Source organism: Maylandia zebra, linkage group LG18 (genome assembly GCF_041146795.1).
Source record: "Maylandia zebra isolate NMK-2024a linkage group LG18, Mzebra_GT3a, whole genome shotgun sequence".
Taxonomy (NCBI): Eukaryota; Metazoa; Chordata; class Actinopteri; order Cichliformes; family Cichlidae; genus Maylandia; species Maylandia zebra.
This window is the reverse complement of record NC_135184.1, coordinates 7,197,606-7,223,847: the sequence shown is the minus strand read 5'-3', so window position 1 is coordinate 7,223,847 and position 26,242 is coordinate 7,197,606. Positions and strand designations below refer to the sequence as shown.

The 26,242-nt window shown below is 41.5% G+C and overlaps 1 protein-coding gene across 2 annotated transcripts in view; it reads right to left on the bottom strand.

Moving 5' to 3' along the window:
* LOC101465901 (neuropilin-1a) overlaps window positions 1-26,242 on the bottom strand; it is a 104,393-nt gene that overhangs the window by 59,905 nt on the left and 18,246 nt on the right. For both annotated transcript variants that reach the window (XM_076876301.1, XM_004565545.5), the window contains exon 3: window positions 5,101-5,282. In XM_076876301.1, coding sequence (XP_076732416.1) covers window positions 5,101-5,282 — 182 coding nt within the window. The remainder of the gene's footprint in view (window positions 1-5,100; window positions 5,283-26,242) is intronic.

Here is a 26,242-nt window from a genome sequence, read left to right as displayed (position 1 = left end):
TTAACATGATAGAATTGAAGTTTTTGAAGGTATGGTTAAGGCTTTGGACTACAAATGGAACCAAACAGCTCGTTAGCTTGTTAGTTAATCTTGTTAGTCTTCACTCTTGTAGAAAAACGCCTGAAAAAAGCTCATGGATACGAGTAGCACAGCTGATTTAAAATAGTCAATAATTCTGCACCATTTCCAACCTTCCTGCAACTAAAACACATAATGAAAATCCCCTAAAACATGTGATTCCAACAAGGACGGCAAACAACAACTTCAGCGTCAAACTGAAGCAACTTTCAGGATCACCACCGGTGCTGAGAGATGGCTTGAGAGAGAACCTGCAGTCTGAAGGTGGCACATAAGGTCATGAGTGTCGCTTTTTCAATCAGTCATGAGGTTGTGCACCATGAATTCTTCCCCCAGGATGAGACTGCAACATCCCGAGGCATCTGAGGAAGAACATGTGGTGCAAACGACCTGAACTTTGTGTGTCAGCTGCTCAGAGTGCATTAAAAATATTTTTTTGACCACAGCAGCTTGTTCTCAAATTTTCTCTCATTCAAACCCCATCCACTTTCTCAAAATGAACCTTGGGTTGAAAGGTTTTAACACAGAACACTTAATACTGGCTACTGGTCAATGTTTATAACAGGGAGTAATTCAAATGCAACAGGAGCAGTGCTTCCAAAGAGACCTCGTCATCTCCGTCACTTTTCCTTTTTTATCCTCACATATTTTATTGTGTGAGGATAAAAAAGTGCACATAACAACAGCGAGAAAAAAAAAATCTTACATTACATATAATATCCAAAACCTTTGCCTAATCTAGTCCCTCTGATACTTTAGGGTGCACAGATCTGAAAAGATCTGCGCTCAAAGGACAAAAACAGACAGAGATAATCGTGCATTGAAGACAAAGAAGAGCATTGCTCAGAGCAGTGGCTCCATTTAGCAGTGAGTCACAATATGCTGCTCTGACTGTAATGGATTTTAAATGTGGTGAGGAGCCAGGCAGCGACATGGCAGGGGGATTACCTGAGTGAGTACAAGTGCTGTTTTTAACTTGTTAGGAGGTAGAGGACCCATATTGAGGCCAGCACACCCACACACACACAAACACATGCTCCCACCCACACGCGTATTGTGCCCTAGTTTCACAGGCCCTCTTCTATGCCAGAGCATCCATCTCATCTGCAGGTCACCCCTGTTGCCTCCAAGGACAAACAGCCCATTAGCTAAATGAGCCTGGGGTCCCACACACCTGTCTGTTTCATACGCACAAAGGAAACCAAATGAATGCACCGCGTTACCAACAAAGACTGATTTTCACACACGCAGAAGCAAAAAAAGCAATATAAGATGTTAACACGTGCATGTGCAGGCTGTGCAATAACATAAAAATGGGTGTGAGCACATTGAAACAGCTTGTTCTGAAGCATTCGTCTTGGTGCTGAACAGTAGCTTGCAGACGAGACATGGCAGCTGGACGCGTTCAACAACAACAACAGTTTCACTGACAGTTAAAAGGTGGGACAACAGCAGCATGGCAACACTCACAGATCTGACAACTACGCTTCATTCGCTTCATACATCACACAGTTAAACCCTCATTTTTTTAATCGACACGTAACAGTAATATGAGAAAAATCGGAGCAATTTTACTTTGAAAAACGATCTTTCAGATACTCACTGCAAGGTGCGTTTAGTAGCTGCTGAGAAGATTCTGATCACGTTCTTTAACGATGGCAAACAGTTTTCTGGTAGTGATTTATGATTTGTCTAAATTAAACTCTTGGCACAGTTCCATGAAAACCTAGCGATGAAGAGCGGTGATGATTAAGATCAATCACCCGCAGAAGAAATACTAAATAGACCTTGTGGTGAAACGTCTCTGCAGCTGTTTCCAGTGCAAAGTGCAAGACTTTTCAAACCATTTTTAAAGGGTCTGTTTAATTAAATTGCATATATATTTGGGGTTATTAGTTACAAAGTTTAGCTAAACCCAGCGTTCATTCTAATGGTCAGTAAGGAACAAAAAAAGAAGCCTATGAGACGGTTTCGACTTCTCACTTGATTTATGGCCTCATAATAAGACCTAATTATGACCTAATGAGTTTATAGCCTCTCTCATTAGTTTTAAGTCTTATTTAATATTCTTCCTCCCTTGCTCCTGGTTCTGCCAGAGGTTTTCCTTCCCACTGTCGCCAACTGTATTATTATGCAGCTGTGTTATTGCAGGGTCTTTACCATGCAATATAACGTGCCTTGAGGTGACTGTTGTTGTGATATATAATAACAGCCTATATAAATATTAAATTTAATTGAATGAATACAAGAAAATTGCCTTTTAGTGTAAAATAAATGAGCAAGAAGCTGTTTTCAGTCACGATGCCTGGTTTCACAAAAAAAAGAGGGCAACGGCCAAAAGGCAGGAATAGGTGACATCGCACGGCTACTGTGTTAAAAACTAGCCTGTTTTTAACCAAAACATTACCACCATCCATCTCAGATAAAATTATAAGAAGTTGTATCTGTTCTTCAAGCAGTCGGCTCATAAGAGCCTGCGAATCCTAATCTTCACTTTATTTAAGATCAAAGCACAAATTTTTTGTGGATCTTTAAAAAGATCCTTAAAGAAAAATGCTCAGGACCAGTGTTCCTTCCATGCTAATACTTTGCTGACCCACTTTTAAAGATTTATTACACCGACTCTCTAATGACATCCTGTCATTCATCAGTCACGGCTACACTTTGTACCCTGAAATTAAAGTTGATACGAGCATATTTTTAAAGTTTCAGAGTCAGGAGTCGGGCCGTACTTTGTAGTTTAGAGAAGAGACAAGTGAAGAGCCTGGAGGAGCTTCAGTTGGAGCTGGGCCTCTAACCTCCCCTCATAGTACTGCCGTGCACCTCGTTAAAGAACAAAAGAGCACTTGCCTATCCATTTTTCACAGTACAATGGAGCACTTGCTAACTTAAATCCACCTGGGGATTGTTATTTCTGGATGCCGTTATTTTCTGAATGGTTATTGCTCTCTTGGGTACAAACAAAAAACGAAGGGGAATCTCACACATGTTCCCTTTTTATCTGATTTATCTCCAGTCCCCACTGGTGAAAATTGAAGTGGTCACAGGAGACTTGTCATTTTGGCGGCTACTCAAATGGACCCTGGAGGAAAGACCAGATACAAATGTAGGACATGGGAGCAAGGTTCCTTCCTTGAGAGGGAGTGTTTATGTAGGTCTATCCTGCTAGCATCCTGTCCATCTGGGACTTGGTGTTCCTCCAATGAATTCTGGGTCTTTGAGTTTGTTTGGCCTGCAGCTATAGAGGTCACTGTACCAGAGGTTCAGCTACAGCTGTCAGGCAGACAAACCCAAAAATATTGTTAAACCCTAATTTTAGAGAAAGCCTCTTGCGGGGAGTGAATTCCAGGTTTTATTGACTGTTGACGCTGCAGCAGGTTAGTGAAGTTGCACGCCTTTTAATGCTTATTGGTGTTAATAATAGATGCACTTCCATACTTTTGATTATTTTCAGGTCATTTCTTATCTCTGTTACTGTCATGATTACATTAACATACAAATTGTTATTTACTCACTGCAAAAATAATACACATGAAGCATCTACACAATCATCACAATAAGGATAGACTTTCCTGATTTTATAATTCATCAACTTTACAAAGCAAGTATCACAAACATGTTGACACCACTATTAAAAAAAAGTGTTTTTTCCAGAGTCTTTGGTAAATCACTTCATTTAAAGGTCACTCCACTCACTGTGCTTTCCTGCCCAGTTTTAAGTTTAGGTCAAGGTTGGGCTCATAATGGCTTACTTTTATTTTCTCTTCCAAGTATGTTTCTTTAACCGGGAAGCTTTTTTGTGTTACTTGTGGTTGCTATGGTTACTTGACCAACTTCTTCCTGTTTTACTTCCTTTCAGTAATCCATAGATTATATAAAAATAACCTCTGGGTCTGAAAAGTGGAGCCAGTGCAAAACTTACTCGAATCTGCATTTCTATTAAAGGCCACCAGGGGGTAACTAATGGCTACTAATGTGGATACACAAAAAACCTGAGTGCATTACTTAATTTACAATGTTAAAAAAATATTCTCCTAATGGGTTTAAGGGTCTGAGTTGCTAGTTTTACATCCTATTAAATACAATCTGATGTTCATTTGCTAAATTATAGTTAAATTTAGAGTAGTGCCATCAGTGTTTATCTTGTTAAAATGACGTTAACACCATAACCGAATCAATGCGGTAAATCTCCATTTGCAAGTTACACACACACGTGGATTGCCGTGTGTGTGGGGCTGGACGGCGCTAATGCGTTAACAAGCTAACCCCGCTAATACGTTGACGCCGTGCAGCCCCACCTACGGGGCAATCCGTGCTAACTCGCTAATGGAGATTTGCCGCGTTAATGCCGTTATGGCGTTAACGTCATTTTAACGAGATTAACGCTGACAACACTAACTTAGAGTAAAACAGAGGAGACGCAGGGTATGCCACAGGGCATGGCTACATTGTTACTGAAAAGTCACTGTGTCCCTCACTTGCTACATTCATCTACCAAAAGCATAAATTCGTAGTCAAGATGATTTTAGCAAAAACACAGGTCACATGATTGCAGTCTTTTTTATATGCAATCTCAGATAATATGATTGCGTCAATGGAGCTTAAAATTCGACTAAGTTTGCAAAATTACTGCGATAAGTGGCTACCATAACTACCATAAAATATAGGCTGTATTTGCCTTTCAGTCACAGAGGGCAGGTATAGCGATTTTGTTCAATTTGTCATCTGCTCCTGCATTTTTCCGCCCAAATAATATGTTAAATGGCTAAAATGGTGTTCAATTCAGACTTTTTCCCATTATGTATGACAAGGTGATATATAAAACTGATCCAAGAGCAACAGAACAATCACCTGGATATCTAAAACTACATTTGAATTTAAAGGGGCCATTTTTCACCAGGCGTATTCAGCACATTCATTTATGGATTTATGTAAAACAGCAGAGCCATTCAGCTCATGCTTTTACTGCTGCTGAGCAGATAAAGCAAGGACATCACAGCAGTTCTGTTTGAAACTACACACCTGTCTTGAAGACCTCATAGCGAACAGAGAATCCCGCCCCGTGGGTCTCGTAGTCGGAGACAAACTTGATGAGGAGCTGGCCGCCGGTGGAGATGATCGGAGATGGCGCGATTTTCCCGCAAAACTTTCCCAACATGGGCGAAGACTCATCACCGCCATTGTAAACTTCCACATAGTCGTACCTGTGGGGGAATCAGAGTAGATGCACGTTCAGATTTATGATCCTGCAAAACAGCAGCTGTGCGCGACTTTGACTTTGAATTGTTGAGACCGAGGATGATTTTTATGTTCCTGTTGATTTGCTTATTAGTGATTTGAGGCATTTTACTGATTATAGGTGGGACTTCCAGCTTACTGCAAATATTTAATGAGGAGGGGAAGTGAATTTGTCTTCACTTCCCCTCCTTGCTGTTTGGCACACAATAGTAACTCAATGCATTCCTGTTGTTAAAAGGAACAGAAATAAAAACTCCCACAATGCAAGAACAGGTCCTGCCTTGTGTTGCTGAGACAGATTTATCTATTCTTGAATGCATTTTCATAAATACTTTGATTCCAACTGCTCGAGGAGCTGAGGGGACACGCCCATACTGTGAAACCACAACAAAGGAAGAGCATATTTGTCGTTCTCAAACATGTTTTGTTGAGCTTCTGGATTTCGACTGAATCGAGGCGTTTCCCCAAATACCACCTCAGCTGGCTGGCTTTGTTTGAAATGTTTGGGGTTTTTGTCCTTATAGCTAATACTGTTGTAGGATTAAACGGTCTCAGCTGGATAATGTGCTCTGATGCAGCATTGTAATTAATGAGGAATGTAACTGTTTGCCTAGATTTAGAGCCGGTATCTGGATGGGCTGTGCAACAACAGGCAGCTCACAAGGCAGTATGATATTAAACAACTCAACCTCAAAAACGGCGTATGGATCAGACTTGTGTGACTCTAGAACGTCTGCACATTCATATAAAAATGATCTTTGCTTAAATCTAACCCCACGTTGCGATCCATATAGTCACTGGACTTCATGCGCATGTTGTTTCTTTTCACGATGATAAGAAAACATCAGCTCTGTCTCAAGTATGTGTGGGTAAATGAAAAGAGAATCAGATGCAGGAAACTGTAGCGTGAACAGAATCTATGAGATCGGACATGAGGCTTCTCCGTCTGGGAGTCAGAGGGACACCACAGAGAGAAAGAGAGAGGCAGAGATAACAGGAATATGAACACATGGCAGGATGAAGCACCGGGAGGCTGCAGGGATCCCACCGTGCGCACCGAGAGACTTCATCAGTCTCTGCCCTCAGCGTGGACCTCCCACCACCGCTGCAGACTCATCCTTTACCAGCCGACACCCTTCTGTCCACCCATCGTCCGCTTTACAACATCTCAAGTCTGTGTGTGAGTGTGTAATCAGTAATACGTGTGTTTTTGTTTATCCAAGGCCATGTTGTGAAATACTCTGCACATCAACTCATGTTATTCAGCACCTTAACTACACTTTTAAGGGTCGAAATGAGTAAAAAGTGGATGTCTGGCTATATGAATAGACTTGTAAGTGTGTGTATGTGATGATAATCATCTCTTTGTGCTATGCAGGAGCTAAAATAAATAACTGGGCCTGAAGAAGCTGCACAGGTTGTCTGCTCAGATGCAAGCTGGTTGAACAGATTCAAGACCACATACACCAAATGTGACGAGCCCATCGTCAAAACAGGGTTTGAAAATGAAACATTTTCTATTCATATCAAATCGATTGCTTTCAGATCAGATTAGAGTAAGCTATAGTGCACAAAAATACTGGATTTTGTCGTTGTTGAATAAAATATTTTTTCCTTGCTTGCTAGAAAACAGTTACGCCATGATTATTAATTCACTGCCTAAGAAAGCAGATAATCCAAAAAGTGAGTGTTTTAGGGTCGAGGTCCAGCTCCAGTGTTTGCTGAAATGCCTCAGGCTGAGACAGAGGAGATTTTATGGTATTATTTAATTTTTTTTTCTTTTTTATTACTTGCAAAATTGTTGTTTAATCTACACATTTTGTCAGCACTTTATTATAGTTGTAATATCATCATTATGCATGCATCTCTGTGCACCTGGAAGCTGTGTGATGTTGTGTGCACTGGATTTCTTGTTTGCAAAGGTTTGACGGGCCTCCTTTACATCAGAAAAAAAGAAACATTATGAAGCTCTTCTGCAAAGTTTGGAATTAACTATTCATTTCACAGGTTTATATGGTTTATATCAGGTTTATATCGCATCTGTATTATCTATAAGTCAGTTTGTTTCTCTCTCTAGGAATAGATCCTGAACTCAAGGAAACAACCTGTTTAAAGAAGGGATTTAATAATAATTTAAGAGCGTGTGGATGCTGCACACAGAGGTCGGCCTCATCCTAAACGCCACAAACACAATCTAAGTGTGTGGGAAACACTGTTAAATTTCCTGTCTGGCTGTTATGACGGGAAAACCCACTGGAAATCAGCTATACTGCTCAGACTGCCTCCAGCATCGGCACTCAGAACATGTAGGATGTGAAAGAAAAAAAAATCATTACTCACTATTCACTTGTTGGCCTTTTTATACTCTGCTCTTCATGTCCTTGTTTTGACATGTATCTCTTATTATTTCTACAGTGTCTGAAAGCGTTAGTAGCTGTTTTGATTAGTGCTTTACAAATATTTCGCACAGCAGTAATATATGATGTACAAAGCCTCATCCTTTCAAGGCAGCAAGTGAGGCAATTTGGAATAAGAAGAATCGGAGCTGATATGTGTAAAATAAAAGAGCGGCAGAAGTGGGACGTGATTGGCTGTGCCGTCCTTGAGTAAGACAGAAAATCCATAAGAGCTCTAGGGTTTTTGTTTTGAAGCAAAGTTTGACCTCTGACCTATCAGACAAGTTTTCTTGAGGAAGCTGGAACGAATATGAAAATATTCCTTTAGCAGCTTGTTGGTCAGAAGCTCGTAGATAAGACTCACATAAATCAGAGTTCTTCCCCACAGTGATGCATATTTAAAACAAAAACAAGCTTCCCCAGATAACCATGACCAGTTTAATGCGTTTGAACCAGAAACGATAAACACACCTATGGCTTTCGCACAGAAACTTAATCGGTGGGTTTTGACTGGAGCTCGTCTAGACGGTTAGCTTGACTCAGACTGCTGACTGATGATTTTCCTGATGGCTAACAGCATTAGCGTGCAGGCAGAGAGCTTGTTAGGTAGTAGTTTTCAAAGAGTCTCCCCGTGAGTCTGACAGCAGGGCTTTGTTTTCTCTCCTCTATCTGATGCAGACATCTTGATTTAAAGTTTTTTGGTCTCTTTGTCTTTACGGTGAGGGAAAAACAAAGCTCCTGTGCATCAGTGTGCACAGATGTGAGGATGTTTCTAGATCAAATCTTACAAATCATAGCGGTGATTATAGGTAAGGTCAAAAGTCATTTAGTAAATTATAAAAAAAATACCATTTGGATATTTTATTTTCTAACAGTGTAAACTGGATTTATTAAACAGCTTTTCTTGCCTTTATTAGATGGTTAAAAGTGGAAATACAGACAGACAGGAGACACAGCATAACAAGGTAAAATAAAGGCTCATTTTAGACCAGGCTCTCCCAGGACACCTTTAAATCTGCAAACATTTAAGGACAATGGCTTTGTACTTTCATCCAGCTAACAATAACATATTTGTAAAGAAATCATACAGGATCAGTTGCCAAAGAAATGCCACAAAATTCAGAATTTTACACCAGCAGGCAAAGTAGAAACACAGTCAAAGCCCAAAGCTGCCCAGACGCAGACTCTCTAAGCTCAGTGAATTAACAGGCCCCAAGTTATTTAACTAATACGCCTATTACGGCAGCAAAAACCTCTAAAAACATGATTATGAAAAGACAGCAGCATTTTATAAAAAAAAATAAATGCTTTTAATTTTAATGTTGTGAAATTTACAGTAGCTCTCAGACAGCTCAGGGGACAGATGAGGTTTTCTGTGTTTAAACAGGGATACGTTCGCCTTGGGTGTACAAAATCTGCTCTTTCTCCTTTTCTGACTTATTTTCCTTTTGTCTCTGGTCTTGCTCTGCATGCGTTCACAGACGACTTTACATGCCCGGTGAGAAATGGACTTAAGTGCTCACTTGTAAAGTCTTAGTGCCGACGGTGATGTGTAGGTGATGGCATTTTTATTCATAGCATCAAACTTCCACCCAGCTCCTCCACCTCTCCCTCCCTTGTCCTCCCCTAGAAAGGCTCATAAAATAACAGGGAGAGCGAGGCGCACAGAAACTGTGTGTGTCTGGTGTGTGTGGCTGCATGCAGATGGCTATACTCACTCCCTCAGTCACTGCAGCCAGTCCTGCAGGCAGTGAGTGTTTGCACAGACAGCCCGTTTAATGAAGTGGGTCTGTCTCTTCACACTCTAGTTAAGGAGAGTCTCTCAGTCTTCAGCCCTGCAGCCTCCTCTCCATCCCCTCACATCACTCATTAACCACACCGGCTATTCATGCCCTCCAAATGCAGCTGTCCGTGGCAAATGCCTTGCTCAAGGGCAAAAATGCTTGGCATTCCATCTGGAGGCCCAAGAGCAGATGTTTAAATTAACATTTTAAGCAATTAATGGATGCACTTACTGACCGTCATGTATAGAACAGGAAGTGCATGTGAAGGTTAATAAGCAAGTAGAAGAAGAGCAGAGGAAGGTGAAGAGGTGGATAATAAAGTCGCAGGAGCTTCAAGAATTAAACAGTTTCATAAGAAATGTGCGACTTTTTTGTCCACTCTATAGCACAAAGAACTCATAATTTAACAAAATTCAGTGTAAGCTAATACTTGTGCAATTTTCCCCCTCAGAAAATTAAGGGAGTGTGCCCCAAGGAGCCAGGTCTGTCACTTTTATAATTACGGTTTGATTTGATTGCAAAAGTTACAAGATGAAAGAAGCTGAAGGTTAAGATTAAACTGGTCTGCATCTCTATTTTGGATGCACTTTCTCAAGTTTCTAAATATGTTTGGAGACTATGATTATTGAAAGTTTATGAATTCATTTGGAAAGTCTTTACAGATATTCATCTTACATATATAACCACCTGACAAAATCTATAAGGCGAGGACGCTACAGTCTTAACTGCAAAAGAAAATGACTAAGCGGTGAGACTGTGAGTGCCAGTTCAGCTCGCTGGGTGAGCAGGTGACCATATGCCACACGGTCGGAGTGCAGTAGGGTTTGAGTCCGACCTATGGCCCTTTGTGGCAGCGCGGTGTGGCATCCCCTTCTTTGTTTTTCCACCTTTTGGCTTTAAAACTGAACAAAGTTGAGACCTAACGTGTGGTCTTAACCTAACAGCAGTAACAATAACGCTATATTTTAAATGATGAGAAATGGGCAACTGAAAAATAACGATTATGCAGAGGTGTCAAAAACTGCAGTTACTCCAGTGGCCACTAGAGGCTCTAAGACAATTCTCATGTGTGCCTCTGTTAAAATCCCCAACTTCAACAAAATAACATGTTTACAGCTTGGTACAAAGGTTTAGTACAAAGTAGCTAATTTCTCCCTTTATAACACTCGTATGGGGGGTGAGCTGCTGTTATAGCTCATCTGTGTGGATTTAGTTAAAGATTAAAGTCTGGGCGTGTCAGCACAGGCAGCAGCTAAAATGGATAGCTTGGCCTATGCTAGTCCCATATGTCTGTTATTTATGTGCAATAACAACATGCACTTGCATTTTTTTCTGTACAGTCTATGGAAACGGGGCGGCTAGCAAAATTTCTAACAGGCCTAACTGGGAAAACAAAGATGCGATTTCACTGATTAAAAATAATTTCCATTCAGTTGAGAAACCAGCTAAAGCAAAACAAATAAACGTGTCACAGTATCACCCTCGCAGATAAGTAATCTCTGTTACGGTAAGTGCAAAGAAAACTGTTGAGAACAGTGACCATTTCGTTCACCCAGCGCTGCCAAATTTAACACAAATGAGGATGTGGCAGATTACCACTTAAAATAAATAAGATCCAGACATGGAATGGGAATTTTTCACACAGCCCCGAATTCCTTCTCACCTCTTTCCCAAGCTACTGGAGTGCTGAATTGTAAGCATGCACCCTTGTTCTGCTCTCCAAATGCATTACAACTCATTAACATGCTCATGGTGCTGCGTTGTATTGCATTACCCCTGTGGCTAACTTCTTACAGCACATCTGGAACATATCACAGGAGCATTTACAGAGTGAACTTTGAGCTGTTGCTACATTCACCTCCTGCAAGGCGAAGCTGAAGCTGGGAATGACTCAGTGTTTCTGCAGAGCGCCGTCACACCTTCTTCTTTGACATCCCTTTATTTTAACCAGATCCCTTTCCTTTCGTCTGGATCCCTCTGTGCAAACACTGCGCTCCACCTTCCTCTCCAGACATTAAAAGGTTCTTCCAAAAGCTTCTCTTTCAGTCATTTTCAGGTGGTAAAGTTTGATCAAGTACTGTAATAAACTTTTTGGCATGCCCACTTTTCTCCGACAGCACCCATCTCATGCACTGTCTCATCCAGTGATTTCCTTCATTAGCCTTTTAACAACCTCAGCAAAATATTTTTGGACTCAGCAGCAGGCTGAGAGCCATTGTGTCGATAACACTAAGACAGTACTCTGTTTTTAAAAGGGTATCATGCCCTATTCTCTAAATTTAACAGGTATTGTCATGCATCATCGTCCAACGGGCCTAAAGAAAATTGCATAATGCAACATTTTTTCTTTCACACCCAAACAAATCTACTTTTAATGTATTAAGCAGCTAAAGCTGCCAAACTGTATATCCTGAATAATTACCCGAAAATCCGTCAATGCAAATTCCCTTTGCCTTTGTAAACAAGAACTGCACTGAATACAAGGCAAAATTGTCAGCAGCCTTTACATCAGAAGTTCTCTTCTGTTACATCCTTTTTCCTGTTCATGAGTCATTTAGGACTTTTGTACGCCAGAAACGATGGCGCACACACCTTGAATGCTACATTTGATCTGTGCATCATTTCCTAGGTGTATCTAGTTAAACTAGGTGTAAATAATGGATGTTGCTCACTGGTTTGTGAAGTTCCACATTGATTTTAGCATTTTGGCTGATGTTGTTTTGTCTTTATGGAGCCAAAAGTCAGCATACTTGAAGAAGGTGAATAAATTATGAGCTAATGCATGCTAGTTTGTTTAGCAAGGTGCAGCCATAGTTTCCTCCACCATAGAATTCAAATAATTTGGTAATATTCATATTGCACATTCATATAAATCACATACAGATGTATGACTTGAATTAGCACAGGTTATGCACTCCCAACGCGTAATATACTGACGATTCGTCACGTCCCAAGGCATTCCACGAGAACGCGAAAGGTGACCTTCCGCGTTCCTATGCTACACGCCGGACTGTGGATGAAATCGAATAGATTTATTCCAGCCCTAACCTTATCCCTAATCTTAACCACCACCTCAATCGTGTTAGATAGTGTTTTCCAAAGTGATTTAAGTAAAATAAACGTACATGTAGATTCATTCCAAACGGTTCTCATGTTCCTCATTTTTCTGAACTCGTAATTTAGGGACACGTTGGGTGGCCGGAACCGTAATATACTGACGATTTGTCACCTAGCGTAAAACGTTACACTTTGAGAGTGAGAGTGCGTTTGCCCACCAAATACCACTTAACAAACAGGCTACACGCCTAATCATAAAAAAAATAAGTCTATTAATTATTGATACAGCTCAACTATTGACATGTACATTAAGAAAACATATGGAGTGAGAACAAAACTGTGGAAGCTAAAATTGTTTTTGTACCAAGCAAGGAGAATGACTGTTTCTGCTGTGGACAGTTTAACATGGGAGTCAATGGATTGTGTGATTTGCAAAACCAACTTTAACCTCCTAAGACCCGAGCTCTTCCGTGGCATACATTTTTAATTTCTCTTTGATATTTGGACATATTGGGACCCAATGAATATAAAAACAAAGAATTACCAGATTTTTTTTAACCTGTTTTTTGTTTCCAAGAGCCACATATGAGGATATTCATTTAGAATTTCAATAGAACAGTGGCAGTATAATGTCCCCGTAAATGGATATCAGGCCCTTGTAGAGCAAAATTTAGTATTTTGGTCTAGACAACCCAAAATATGACGTCCACATATGTGGACGCCAGGTCCTAGGAGGTTAAGTGGCCAATTGAAGAACTTCCCTGTTGGTTCAACAATGGGGGCACCACACAGTGCTGTCTAAGCTTGACTGGAAAAATAATATGTGAGGAAGGACATAAATGTTCTAACGTGGTCCCCAAATTCTCTCGGATTTTGTGCATACCACTGAACATCTGTCAATAACAAGCTTCTTGAATACACAAACTCAAAACTGTCCATTAAAACATTGTTTTCTCAAGTGTTTTTGTTGCTTCAGAAAACAGACTTACGCTCATTCTCCCAGGATTTAAACTGACCTCGAATCTCTAAATTACACGTCTGACCCTCAACTATAAACCGAGTCAACTAATTTAATGGCTTTCCTTATTGATAACAGCTTTCGTCCCTAAATGCAAGCCAAGCTCCCACAGTGTGACTCTGTGAAGACATTTTTGTCCTTGTGAGTAATGCGCACACACTCGCACGCGCACACGGGGGGATGCTGAAGGCTACAATGTTCCGATTTTGTAATACATGAGTGGTTTCTGTGTTTAACCGATAAACTCAGCCTGACCAGTCGCTCTGCTGGGAGGCTACAGATGGCACATGTGTGTGCGTGCGTTTGTGTAGTGTCTGAGCGCGTGAGCAGAAAACACACTACGATGCCACCTGTCATCACAAACACACACCAGTCCATCCCTCTGCGTTTATCACCTCCTCCGTGTTCATCAAGAAATCGACATCATCTCCTGCTCGCTGTCTTACTCACTCGCTGCAGCTCAACTCATCTCCTTACAATACTCTTAGTCATTCTTCTACTCACGCTCACGTATTTTGCATAAATACTCACTTGCATTCATGCCATCCAATTACTCACAACACACGTGTCCATTTTTAAAAATTGGGTTCTCCCTAACTGACACAATATATTCCTTAACAGCCCCACTGTCACAGACTGACTCGGTACAACTGCAACATGACTGTTAGATGCCACCAAATCCTTTCAGGCATGCAAACCACTGGCCTTCCAACGTATTCTCAACCCAGTGCATCAAACGCTGTAATCTTTCAGTAGCCATTAGTGTCACAGAGAGAAGCTCGAGCTCTGGCGTCAATGCCTTGATCCACCAGGCATGCCCGGGACGATCAAAGCTAATGCTTCTGTTCGAAAAACTGACAAAATATGCAAGACAGTAAGTAGAACAAAAAGAATATGTCATGGTCCCTGTGTCTGCCCGGTCAGCCCTACAAGGCGACATGTGTTTGTTTTAACGTTTTTCTCTCTCGCCGCTCTGCCTTCCCCACACACCTGTTTCCAAACACGCATCTATCATGTTAGTCCAAAAAAGGCTAGGCAGCGCCTGTACCACCTACGACAACTAGGGAAGTTCAGGGTCTCACCAGAGATCCTCAGGACTTTCTATACAGGCGCTGTGGAGAGCATCCTCACGCAGAACATCACATCCTGGTATGGGAACAGCTGTGTCAAGGACAAAAAGCTCTTCAGAGAGTGATCCGTACAGCAGAACGCTGCTGCAGGACTGCTCTTCCCCCGCTTCAGGACATTCACACCAGGAGATGCTGGTCCAGAGCAGCTCAGATATTGAAGGACCCGTTCCACCCCAGCAATAAACGGTTCCAACTTCTGCAATCAGGCAGAAGGTTTGGCACCATCTGGGCACCCTCAGGCCATCCGTGTGTTAAATCAGGACATGCCCCCTCCCCAATCAACCATAACTGGCTAAGACGAGACTCGTTGTTATCACGTTCTCATATCACGCCTGATCCTCTGGCTTCCCAAATTTGAACTGTAAATTTCCAGATTGTTTATTTAATTTAATTATCTTAATGTATATAATTCATTCACTGCCTGCACATAATGTCCTCTTTACTTACTGTATATAATGTTTTCTCTCTCTTTTTGCACAGTCAAGGCGCGTATCAGGACACATTTCACTGTGTGTTGTACTTGTATAATTATGCACGTGATAAATGAAAGATCTTGAATCTTTCTATGCCACATCTTAAGGCCGGGACTTGGAGTCTCTTGTCGCTGAATGATTGTGCTAGACACGTTAGTGTAAAATCCCGGCTTTGTGAAAATTAGAAAAGCTTTCCTTCGCGAGTTTGTTTCCTGGTTGTGACCTCCGTCTCTTGTAAACCTCTAACCCTGCGTTTTGGAACCCTGAGCGTGAGTTGTTTGGCGTGGCTGTGTGAAGATTTCCCCCCAGCGGAGCGAGCGAGTGTGGAAGGAGCGTGTGGAACTGTGTTTGGAATATGAGTGTGAGAGGACCTGTGGATCCTGGCACCCCCAACTTCTCCCCACCTGTATATATTCTGCACCTGGTATTTTTGTGAATAAAGAACTGTTTAATTGTGACTTTCAGTCTGCGCCCGACTCCCATCCGTTCACCGTGACAGAATAGCGGTGTCGTCAGCTATCGACAAAGAGACAGATTTTTCTCCCATTTGTTTTCGCCGTTTCCTTTCATTCGAACCTGATATTTGATAGAAAACGATGAACTTTCTGGGTGTGATAAGTGAAGCAAATGTTGAAGCGCTTTCTTTGGTGCCAAAAGAGTTCTGGTTGCATAGAAGACTTTGGAGTCGAGTCAGAAGTCTTTAGAGTCAGAAATGAGGATTATCCAGGCAGTGCTCATTGGCTAGCAACTTGTCAATCCCAATGTCCTCAGTTTGACAGTCACTAAGCTGGTTAGGCTATGAATGCTCAGCTCGAAGCTTCCTAACGGGGCTTCTTTAACTGACTCTACAATAGAAAAACTGCACATGGAAAGATGGTGCTATAGTGGTGCTGAAGGTGTTAAAATGTGATGCCAAGCTGTGCTAACCAGGACAAAAGCTGCTCTCAGTGTTACAGTGCATCAGCAGAGGACTCCAGCTAGGAGAAAATTGCCTGGCTGTGAGACTGTGCTGGTTCTTCACCAGATGTGTTGATAAACGTGTATCATTGCTTCTTGAATATCCTTTTTTACATGGTCCAAAGATTATGCATGTAAGGGTTTAGAGAAAGCGGTTGGCAAGTCTACAGTGACAAGTAAAATATGTGGTGTCACATAATTCATCACTTCTACCCGACCCAGCAGCTTATGCCAGCCTTGAGATTAAGAATAGCATCAGAAAAAATGACCTAACTCTCAAATTCAGCAGTTAAGGACACACTTATCACAACACAAGAGTCATTTCACATCTAACAGACTTAGATGATCAATGGCCATGGCTGCTAATCAAATACCCTGAACCTACATGCAAATTTGGTCCTAGATGACAAATTGTTCATGAGACTCTGTAACTGAGGTATGATGATGAATCTCAAAAACTGAGAAAACATATTAAAGCAAATCCAATGTAAGCCAATAGGATTAAACAGTCACAAGAAGTTTGCCCAAAAAATAAATTGGGCCAAGCAGCCAAAGTATGAATATCCTCATCCTTCACCTCGGCCGTGCAGATACAAAGCCACGGCAGCGCAATCCTTCTGGGAAATTAAAACGGAGGCGAGGAGGAGGTGGAATTTGTTCTCATTTAGGAAGCCTTAATCCGGCAGAAAGGGGAAAGAGAACACCGTTTTCCCCTCCGCTTTCTTAGACAGACTGTTTAGGGACCCAGAAGGATGAAATGAGATTTGCTGCAAACTCGTCTGTGTTTAATGTGGAAAAGGTGAAAAGAACGAACGTCAGAGTCGACATTTTGGAGAGTCGGAAAGTTATTCCGTTGCTCGAAGTGCTTCTGTTTTATGAGAAAAAAAAAAGATGAGCTAAAGCCTGTATGTTTTATACAAGTAATAAAAATCCAGGTGTTTCCTGTGAGCGCAGAAAATGAGATAAAGTTTAATCAGCTTCTTAAAATTTGCTACATCCTGAGTATGCCTGGGTAACTTTAGACTTCAATAAACACAGCAGGGCGTTTCTGAGTCTGAATCCTGAAAAACTCCAAACTTCTCACTTTGTACCTGAGAGATTTGGGAGGGAAAAGACCCTTTGTCAACCGACACTCAATCCTCACCTCTCTGAAGTGATCCGGGGTCAAAGCAATAAACACACTGTCACTTCCACTGCACTTTGACATGCGTTAGCACTCGACAAGTTCATTTGCATTCACAGAGAGGCTTTCCCCGCTATACATTCTCCTCTCTAGTTTCCAAAAACATGTGAGATTAATTATCCAACCCTATTCAGACACAAATATAGAAACTCTAGCAGGGATTGTTCAGTGTGCAGCGATGGACGCTTGCTGACAGACAGACATGGAGGCAGATAGAGAGATAAAGAGCAAACACTCAGAGGCTGCGAAACAGTCTTCAATCTGACAGAAAGATGATACCGAGCAGAACTGCCTCCTGGTGTTGGGACTTAATGACTAACATTTGGAAAATAAACCAAGTTATATGGAGATTAGCCCATTTGCAAAATTGGCTTTTCAGTAATAAAAACATAAACACCCAAATGAGTCTCGTGTTATTTGAGGATTACTGTTTCTGGAGCTCCACGCTAACACTTTAGCAAGATGAATAACAATAGGATTAGAGTTTTTAAAACAACAGCATGTTCTAATTGGAAAGCTGAAACATTTCTCATCATTCAACAACCAAAAAGTTGATGCACATTCTCCAAAGAGCCAAATAGAACTACATTCTCCTCATTCAATTAACACTAATCGCCATTTCCCATAATAAAAATGTTCGGCAGTTATAACCGACGTGTCTTATCTGTTCATCTAAACACAGCAACTGCCTGTTATTGCTCACATAAATGTGCACTATACTAAATGTTAGCAAAGAACAGCATAAAATATCTCTGGTGACTAATGCAGCATTTCCTGGGGAGTTTCCTTGATTCATCAGTCTAATTCAAAACTACTTACAGCTCATTATGCAGAGTCACCTACCTCCACTCACTGTGCTTTGCAATGTATGCAAAAGTTAAACTAAGAAAGACACAGACACACTGCACTAAAGTTTATTCACATGAAAGTAAAGAATCAAGTTATTCTCAAAGTTTTTCTAGATAGTAGCAACTAGTGTTGGGAGAAATCACTGGTTTTCTTTGGGGCCACATTTGAACTTGAATGGTGGCATCGATTCTGGTCTGGCTGCTTTAACTCAGCCGCAGGTTCACCTTATATTGGCCAAATGTCAGGTAGGTTACAGCACTGTAGCTCACAAAATATTTGCTGTTGTTCATGTCAAACGTAGCTCAACACTTTTGGGCTGCAAATGAGCTGTAAGTGCAGCACGTAGCTCAGATTAGGCCCAAATGTGTCTGTTAGCTGGGCTGGGTCAACACAATGAATGCATTCATTCATACATGCATGCATTGGTCTAATTTTTAATTCGTGCATATATCTGTGTGTTTTTGCTTATGCCTCCCACACATTTCCGTCTGTTTATCATCTGCCCGCAAGATGTGTATCTTCTGCCTGCGTGTCTCATTCAGAGGTCACTCTGGATGTTTCTACCCAGACAGATACAACACATTCCTTTACAAGCTAAAGAAGAAAAAGGCCGTTGTCCATCGCGCGACTGAACTGCCACTCAGGCTGCACTGAGGGCTGGTTCCCTGTTACGCATATTTAAAAGCCTCTCAAGCTGCTCGTCCTCCCTGAAGGGGGTCAAAACACAGTTTGACCCCTTGACTGACCTCTAACCCTCATATCCCGAGCCTGACCTGTCCTTGTTTTCACAGAAGTCGGCTTGAAACTGAAGCACGAGGAGTGAAGTCGTTACGTTTGGTGATGAGGAGCAGTGCGGCCGCTTTGATTTTTATGCATTTAACAAACAAATCACAAGGATTCTTTTCTCTCTCTAAAGACATGTCTGGGAATCCTATTTTAGAGGTGTTTCAAAGTTCACACAGGGGCATTTTTACACCACAGCCAACTGCTGGGCCAGACCCCGTTTTCCCTGAGACCTTTGCTGAAGTGTGAAAGCTGCTCTGGCTGGACTTCAATCCAGAAAAACTGTCTTAAGTAGATTCTTATGTGCTGTCAGGAACAAATAATCCAGAAGTAAAGGGCAAAAATGAAGAGATTGTATATTGCATTTGTACAAAAATACAGAGCAGCAGATTTCAACTTTGATTGCAACACAACATTTCAGAGAAGAGTCTTGTGTATCAAAACAAACCTGAATAATCACTTAAGCCGAGCTGAAACCTGAAAGCCTCTTAAGATTTAAAGGAAGCCATATCCAACCAGCACCCCATGAAATATAATCCTAAAGGCGATGCTTATACTTAAACACCTCTTCGGATAAAAATCGCCAAACTTATTCAACCCATCCAGCAATTTATGACACATTTATTCACTACCATCTGTCATTTTAGTGGTTACTGTGTATCAGATATATTGAAGTTGAACAGAAGATTAGATAACAGCCAGAAGCTTTGTAAAAAAAAAAAAAAAAAAAAAAAAAAAAGAGTTCAAAAGAAGCTTTATCGTCACCGTTAAATCCAGCTGTTTACTCTGATGGATGCCCTCTGATGCCCTCTGATGTATAAGTGTGTGAGTGTGTGTTGCTTTGAGGGCATCTGGAGTGTATCAGCGAGTGTGTCCTGTAAATCCTGTGATTGCAGCTGTGTGTGTGTGACATTGTCGACTAGGTTCCCCCTTTCTCCCCCCTGCAAGCTCTCTCCCTGCTAATCTGCTCGTTAAGGATCTAATCTGACATGTGTTTTCATTTGTGTGTGAAAGTGTGAGTGTCTGTCTGTGTGTGTAGTTCACTGATGAGTCCACAATGGCTCTGATTACATTCACAACATATTGTTAGTTTTATTGCGCGCGCGTGTGTGTGCACGCACTTGACTTTGTGTTTGCTTAGCTGGTATGTGCGCTATTGTTTAATGCCTGCCTTGATACAGTCAGTGTGAATCAGTGTTTCCATATGTGAGAGCTGATTCACAGAATTCAGGGCCTGTAATTGTTTAAAAAAGGCAAATCTAAACAATATTAACTTACATAAGAGAAACAATAGCAGGATTCAGAGTTCACCCTTCCTCCTATTACACAAATATTTGCTGCTGAAAGAGAGAAGTCAGCTGGTGAAAGTCTGTTTGTTCGCCAGTGTTTAACCTCTGTTCGTACTAAATGGTGGATGTCAATTATTGCATTCACAGCTAAATAAATTCTAAAAACCTCGCACCAGCCAGCTCTGTAAATCTATCTGTCAGTTATTGTAAAGTGCTTCGGTGTGTTTTTCCTAAAAGAAATCTTTATTTTTTCTTTTAAAGGCCTCAAAAAGATCCAATCAACCAAACAATCACCGTTAAATAACTCAAAGCTCTGAGTTCTTTGATTGAGGTGTCTCTTTATGCTCTTTGTAGAGGTTTCCTTGTATTCCTTGTTTTTTTTCCCTGCATGACTTTATTTTGAGTGCAGGGTGTCCTTAAAGTTGTTTGCATGATTCCTATGAGCTTATCAAAACTTCTAAATCCTTCATAATCTTATAAATTTAATCTGAAGCTCCTAATTAGGAGGCATGAAAACAGAAAACTCAGTTTCACCCTAGATTGTCAGGTTACCCCTGCTCATGGCTTGCAGTTAATGAATATATGAGATCTTTGAGAGGTTACGTGCAATATCTGGTAAACAACAGAGATAAGGACTCTGTTTTCTGGTTGTGTATGCACACATTTCTATCTAAGGCCACTACATCTCAGTTATTCTGGGTGCTCACGACCCTTTTTTTAAAAAGCCGATTCTTACACCTTCGCAAATATCGTCTTCTATGATAATGTGGTTCAGACAAAAGCAAATGCTGGTAGGCTGTAATTTGGCCAGTTATCGTTTTGTGTTTGTTTTTTGTCAAACAGGGCCGAGAGCTCAGGTTGCACACGGTTTAAAGTTCGCCATCATTTGTCAAATCAAGCAGAGAGGGAGAGCATATGGCGAGCAGGGGAGAACGTGGGATGAAAACATAGCAAGTGCACACTGAGTTCACAGGGAGAAGAGAGCAAGACGACGGACAGAGAAAAAGAAAGTAATGGCAGGAGGCGACTGGATCAAACAAGTGACAGGACACCCTGAGGGTGGAGGAGGTGGAGAGAAACAGTGAGAGGTCTGTCGCTGAGGTCAGGATCAGACTGACCGTGCCAACCAGCATGACGCTCGCTGTCTCTCTGAGTATATCGGTGCCCTTCTGATCTCTTTTTCATCCTTCTTTGCTTTTATCACTTCACCCTCTAACCTTTGGCTTAATCTTCATCTCTTCTTATGAAGCAGATTTTCCCTTTTCTATAAAAAGCTGAACGTTTTTTCTGACCACACAGGATTAAACGATCAAACTTTCAGTCCTCAGTGTGTATTTCTATTTCTATTGAAGCTTAGTGCTCATTTTTTTTAAAGGAGAAAGCATGCAGTTTTTTATGATTGCAGCTATTGTTAGATCTGTAGAAGGAAGTTAAAGTCTTTGTCTCTGTATCGCTGAGGATCTCTCAGCATGCAACCACGGTGTTGGTTGTCGGCTTCGGCTCTCCGTCACTCTCTGTGTAGCTACCACGCAACTCTACCGAGGCACGCGAGTCCACTGCTCCCGGGGCCTCTTGTTGCCCCCATCTGCACCCACATGCATCCTGCAGTGGAGGCTGAGGACTGTCAGGGGCCACTATGAGATTGGCTTTAGAATCAAAAACAACCACCAGCTTTAAGGTGGTCTGCTTTACAAGTTTAAATAGTCCCGGTGTGCCTGCCATTTCTACAAATGTACTCGAGAAATCACAAATTTGTTTGTGCATTACTGAAAAAAATGGAAATGATATTACATAAGGCACTACAACTGTTCATTCAGAATGCAAACATGATGACGCTGACTTAATCCTCATTGTGCTTTTGTGCTTTAAAGTTACAGATCACAAAAGAACACAAAAACAAACAGCTAAATTAGTTTTGAAGGCTCCCGCCTCGATTTTTTGGGCCACAAGTCACTCGTGGAGTGACAGCAGCACATTCAGCCTTCCTGTTTTGTGTGGTCGCTGTGGAGCTGAAAAATACAACCATCTGGAAGGGAGGCTTTTATTTTTCCTCTGAAAATGGCAAAGTCAGAGTGAATGCTGAGAATTCAGAGCGCGGGGCGGGTGAAGCGACGCCTCGGTCTAAAGCCACAAAACAAAGGATGACATTCAAGACGACGTGTTTTGAAGTGGTATAAACACACACTTTCAGAAGAGGAGGGAACAAAGTTTGTTCAAATGTATTCATATATTCGGTAAACACCCTTTTATCCACTAATCGTGTCATGCTTCTCTCAGTCACCCAGAAATGATTTTATCCCTTCAGTCGCCTATATGTAATTTTTCATCAAAAACACTCATATCTTGCCAATCATTTGTCAATCTATCCATCCATTCTGACATTTATTCCCATCACACTGAATTCCATCCTTTTATCGGCCCATCCATAAACGCGTGCGTCCATTAATTTGATTCTACCATCTATTTTATACCAGGGTTTGTTTCCTCAAAGCACCTAATAAAAAGCCCAAACAAGCTTCTCCTACACTCCTTCAGTCTGTGTAACAGTGTCGCTGCCCATCACACTTTCTTCTCTTATTTTATTTTGCAATAAAGTGTATTTCAGTCAGGACCTCTATAGTTATTTCCATCTGCAGTAATTTATATCTGGCTGCCTAGCTCTGTCCTGGGGCCTCCCTGACCCTCCATTACGGGAGGAGAGCATACCTCCCAGCCGTTCCATGTGCATACATATAAATGGAAAGATGCAGAAGGAGATAGCAGCGGCAAGACCTCATTACAGGACGGAGCAAGTATCAGTAATGACAGACATGACAATGATTAAGTAGGACACGCCACGTAAAGGAAGAAGTGGAGTGAAAATGTGGGTTGCAAAGCGACAATAATATTGTCTGATCTACCTTAAATCTTATATATAACTCTTACTGGTCTTGCCTTAAAGCTATATTAGTTTTGCTGACTCTTCTTCGTTGTTGCCTAAAACACTTGGGTCAACTAAATGAAGCTTATGCATAAGTTCAGTAAGGAAGATCTGCAATCACTGATCTGCCTGCTTTCCTGGCTGCTTTTGTGCTACGGCTTTCCCATGCCGGACTAGAGCAGCGCAGATCCTGAAGGACCCGTCCCATCCTGGCAACAAACTGTTCCAACTTCTGCAATCCGGTAGAAGGTTCCGCATCATCCGGGCAAGGACAGAGAGACTCAAGAGGAGCTTCTATCCCCAAGCCATCCGGGCCCTAAACCATAACATCCCCCCCAACACCACACACGCCCGCCCTCTCACATCATCCATACGTGACTGAGACAGGACTCTCTTCTAGACACTCTAAACCCACCGGCACAATGTACATTTCAAATTCTTTTAATTTGAAATATGTTCATATTGTCTATTTTGTAAAATGTTCAGATTGTCTATTCTTATTTAATTCACTTTATGTACTTTTGCACAAGTCGAGGAGCGAGTCAGGTTACATTTCACTGCGTGTTATGCTTGTATAACTATGCATGTGGCGAATAAAGAATCTTGAATCAATACCGACACCATTACTCTAGTCCGATCATCTAGTTGTCCACCCTGTTTGAGCCAATCAGCCTCAGCGTCGCATGGTTTAAATCTGTGCTCTCCGTCATTTTCCTCCCCATCTCCACTTCAGACACCTCAGCCAGAGCTCTATTCAACCCATAATCTCCATCTTCTCCACCACCACCAGCGTCTCGACTCCGTGGGGTCCTATTCTAAATCCTATCACCGCTGGGATTCCTTTCAGCCATGATGGGCCATCGGAGTCTAATCCCCAAATACTTTATTTTCTCTATCTTAATAAATCATGTTCAATTCCTCCAAGTGATCTCTCCTCATTGAAATAAATGTTCCTGCAAAATAGAAAAGAAACAAGCTTTTCCAATGATCCATTCTTCATTTATTCACATCAAACCATGCCTCAGCAAAATATATATATAAATAAGTGAGACATACTGGGAATAATAATAGAAATGAGAACGTGAAATCAACTTTGAAAACACGAGCTCCACCAACCATTGCACACGCAACACAAATGCCCTCTAACAGTACGTTTCCATTCATGTGACACCTCCGGGCTACGAGATGTCGGTCATGTGACTGTGTCTCTGCTGGGGCATTTTTCTGACTTATCATGAAGCGCTTTGCCTCGAGACAAACTGTAAGGAGCAACTGGTCCTTCCGTCACACTCTGGAGGAACTCTATTTTTCTCCCTTTTTCCTCTCCCCCTCCAGCCTCTCCTCTGTACGATGACGAGTTCGCTGTATGTTCCTGAAATGTCAAGCTGCATCAAATTTAAATGTGTTGCTGGGTAGAGAAAAGGGAAAAAAAACATAGATATCCTTATAATGTTAGTTATTATCACGAGGCAGTCCACAAATTGCAGCTGTGATTAACTACTCTAATTATCTTCTTAGCCGTGCCTACTTTTACTCAAACTGACCCTATACCCTGTTTCATCTCCATCACCGAAAGGAGAGTTTTCACTTGTGTATTTTACACTCATTTACTTTTTTTAACCCATGTTAAAAAAACTTGGCAGCAGGGTGCATGTGATGTGGAGTGTAACCCAGTTCTAAAACAAAGAACCCCAGTGTTTTTCCACATATGAATCACACTGAAATCCACTTGTGTGTTTATTAAACTGGTGGTGCTGGAAAGCCTTGAGGTCATGTGACACAGCTTTGATAGCTTCCTCTGTTTTGGATTTTCTGGTTCTCTCTGTTCTCTCTAAGGTCAGCATTGTTAAGACTGTTTATAACTGTTCACCAACTGAAACAGCGACTAGCTGAACTTCACAAAATCCCAAATCTGAATTCTCTTTATTTGCACCTTCCTGCTTCAACCAGAATTAAGAGGCCAAGTAGCTGCCAGGTGCTGCTAATGAAATGCATTCGATTAATTGATCATCATCAAGTATGGGCACCTCTATAAAAGCAGAAGTTTTAGCAGTTTGCTGGTCTGGAGTATTCAGGTTTATTGTGACACATGCCATAATCTTCCCAGGAGTGGATCTCTCATCAAATTCACTCTAAAGTCAGACCATTCAGCGCTCAGGGAAACTGCAAAAAAAAAAAAAAAAAAAAAATCCAAGGGCTTCATCTCAAACTAGAGGCCTCAGTTATGATGTTGACTGTTAAATGTTGTGACAGTGCAATTACAAAAAGACTGAACAAGTAGGGCTTGTTTGGAAAGGTTGCCAGGTAAAAGCCTCTTCTCTCTAAAAACAACCTTGCAGCACAGCTCAGTTTTGCAAAGCTGCATCTGAACATAAGACTGCTGGAACAATGTCCTTTGGACAGATGAGACCAAATTAGAGATGTTTGGCCTTAATGTGCAGCACCATATTTGGCAAAAACGAAAGACAGCAAATCAGCACAAACACCTCATTATCAAGCATGGTGGTGGACGGGTGATGATTTGGGCTTCCCCCCCCCAGCCATAGGACCTGGCACTTTGCTGTTACTTAATCAACCATGAAGTCCTCTGCATACCAAAGTATTTTAGAATCAAATGTGAGGATGTCTGTCCAACAGCTAAAACTTGGCTGATACTGCAGCAAATCCTATGCTGCTGTGGTTGGGACAGTGATCCCAACCACAGCAGCAAATCTACAACAGAACGGCTGAGAAAGAAAAGAATTAAGGTGAAGAAGTGGCCCAGTCGAAGTCCAGACCTCAGAGAGAGCCGTGCATAAACAAATGCCCACAAAGTACAATGGCCTGAAGAAAAGTTGTAAAGCAAAATGGGCCCCCCAAAAAAATCATACAGTAAACAATCACTTCAAGTTACTGCACTGCATTGTCATACTTTTTCACAGAACTGCAAAGAGTCATGTGAGTCCCTTTCATATAACTGGAGATGTATTTGAGCCAAATTGGGCTATGAAATCCACGACAGACCTCTTCTTTGTCTCTTCTTTGATGTGGCTGGTAACCAAAAAAAAATGTTGGTGACAGAAGCAAAACTCAACAAATCTTTGAAAC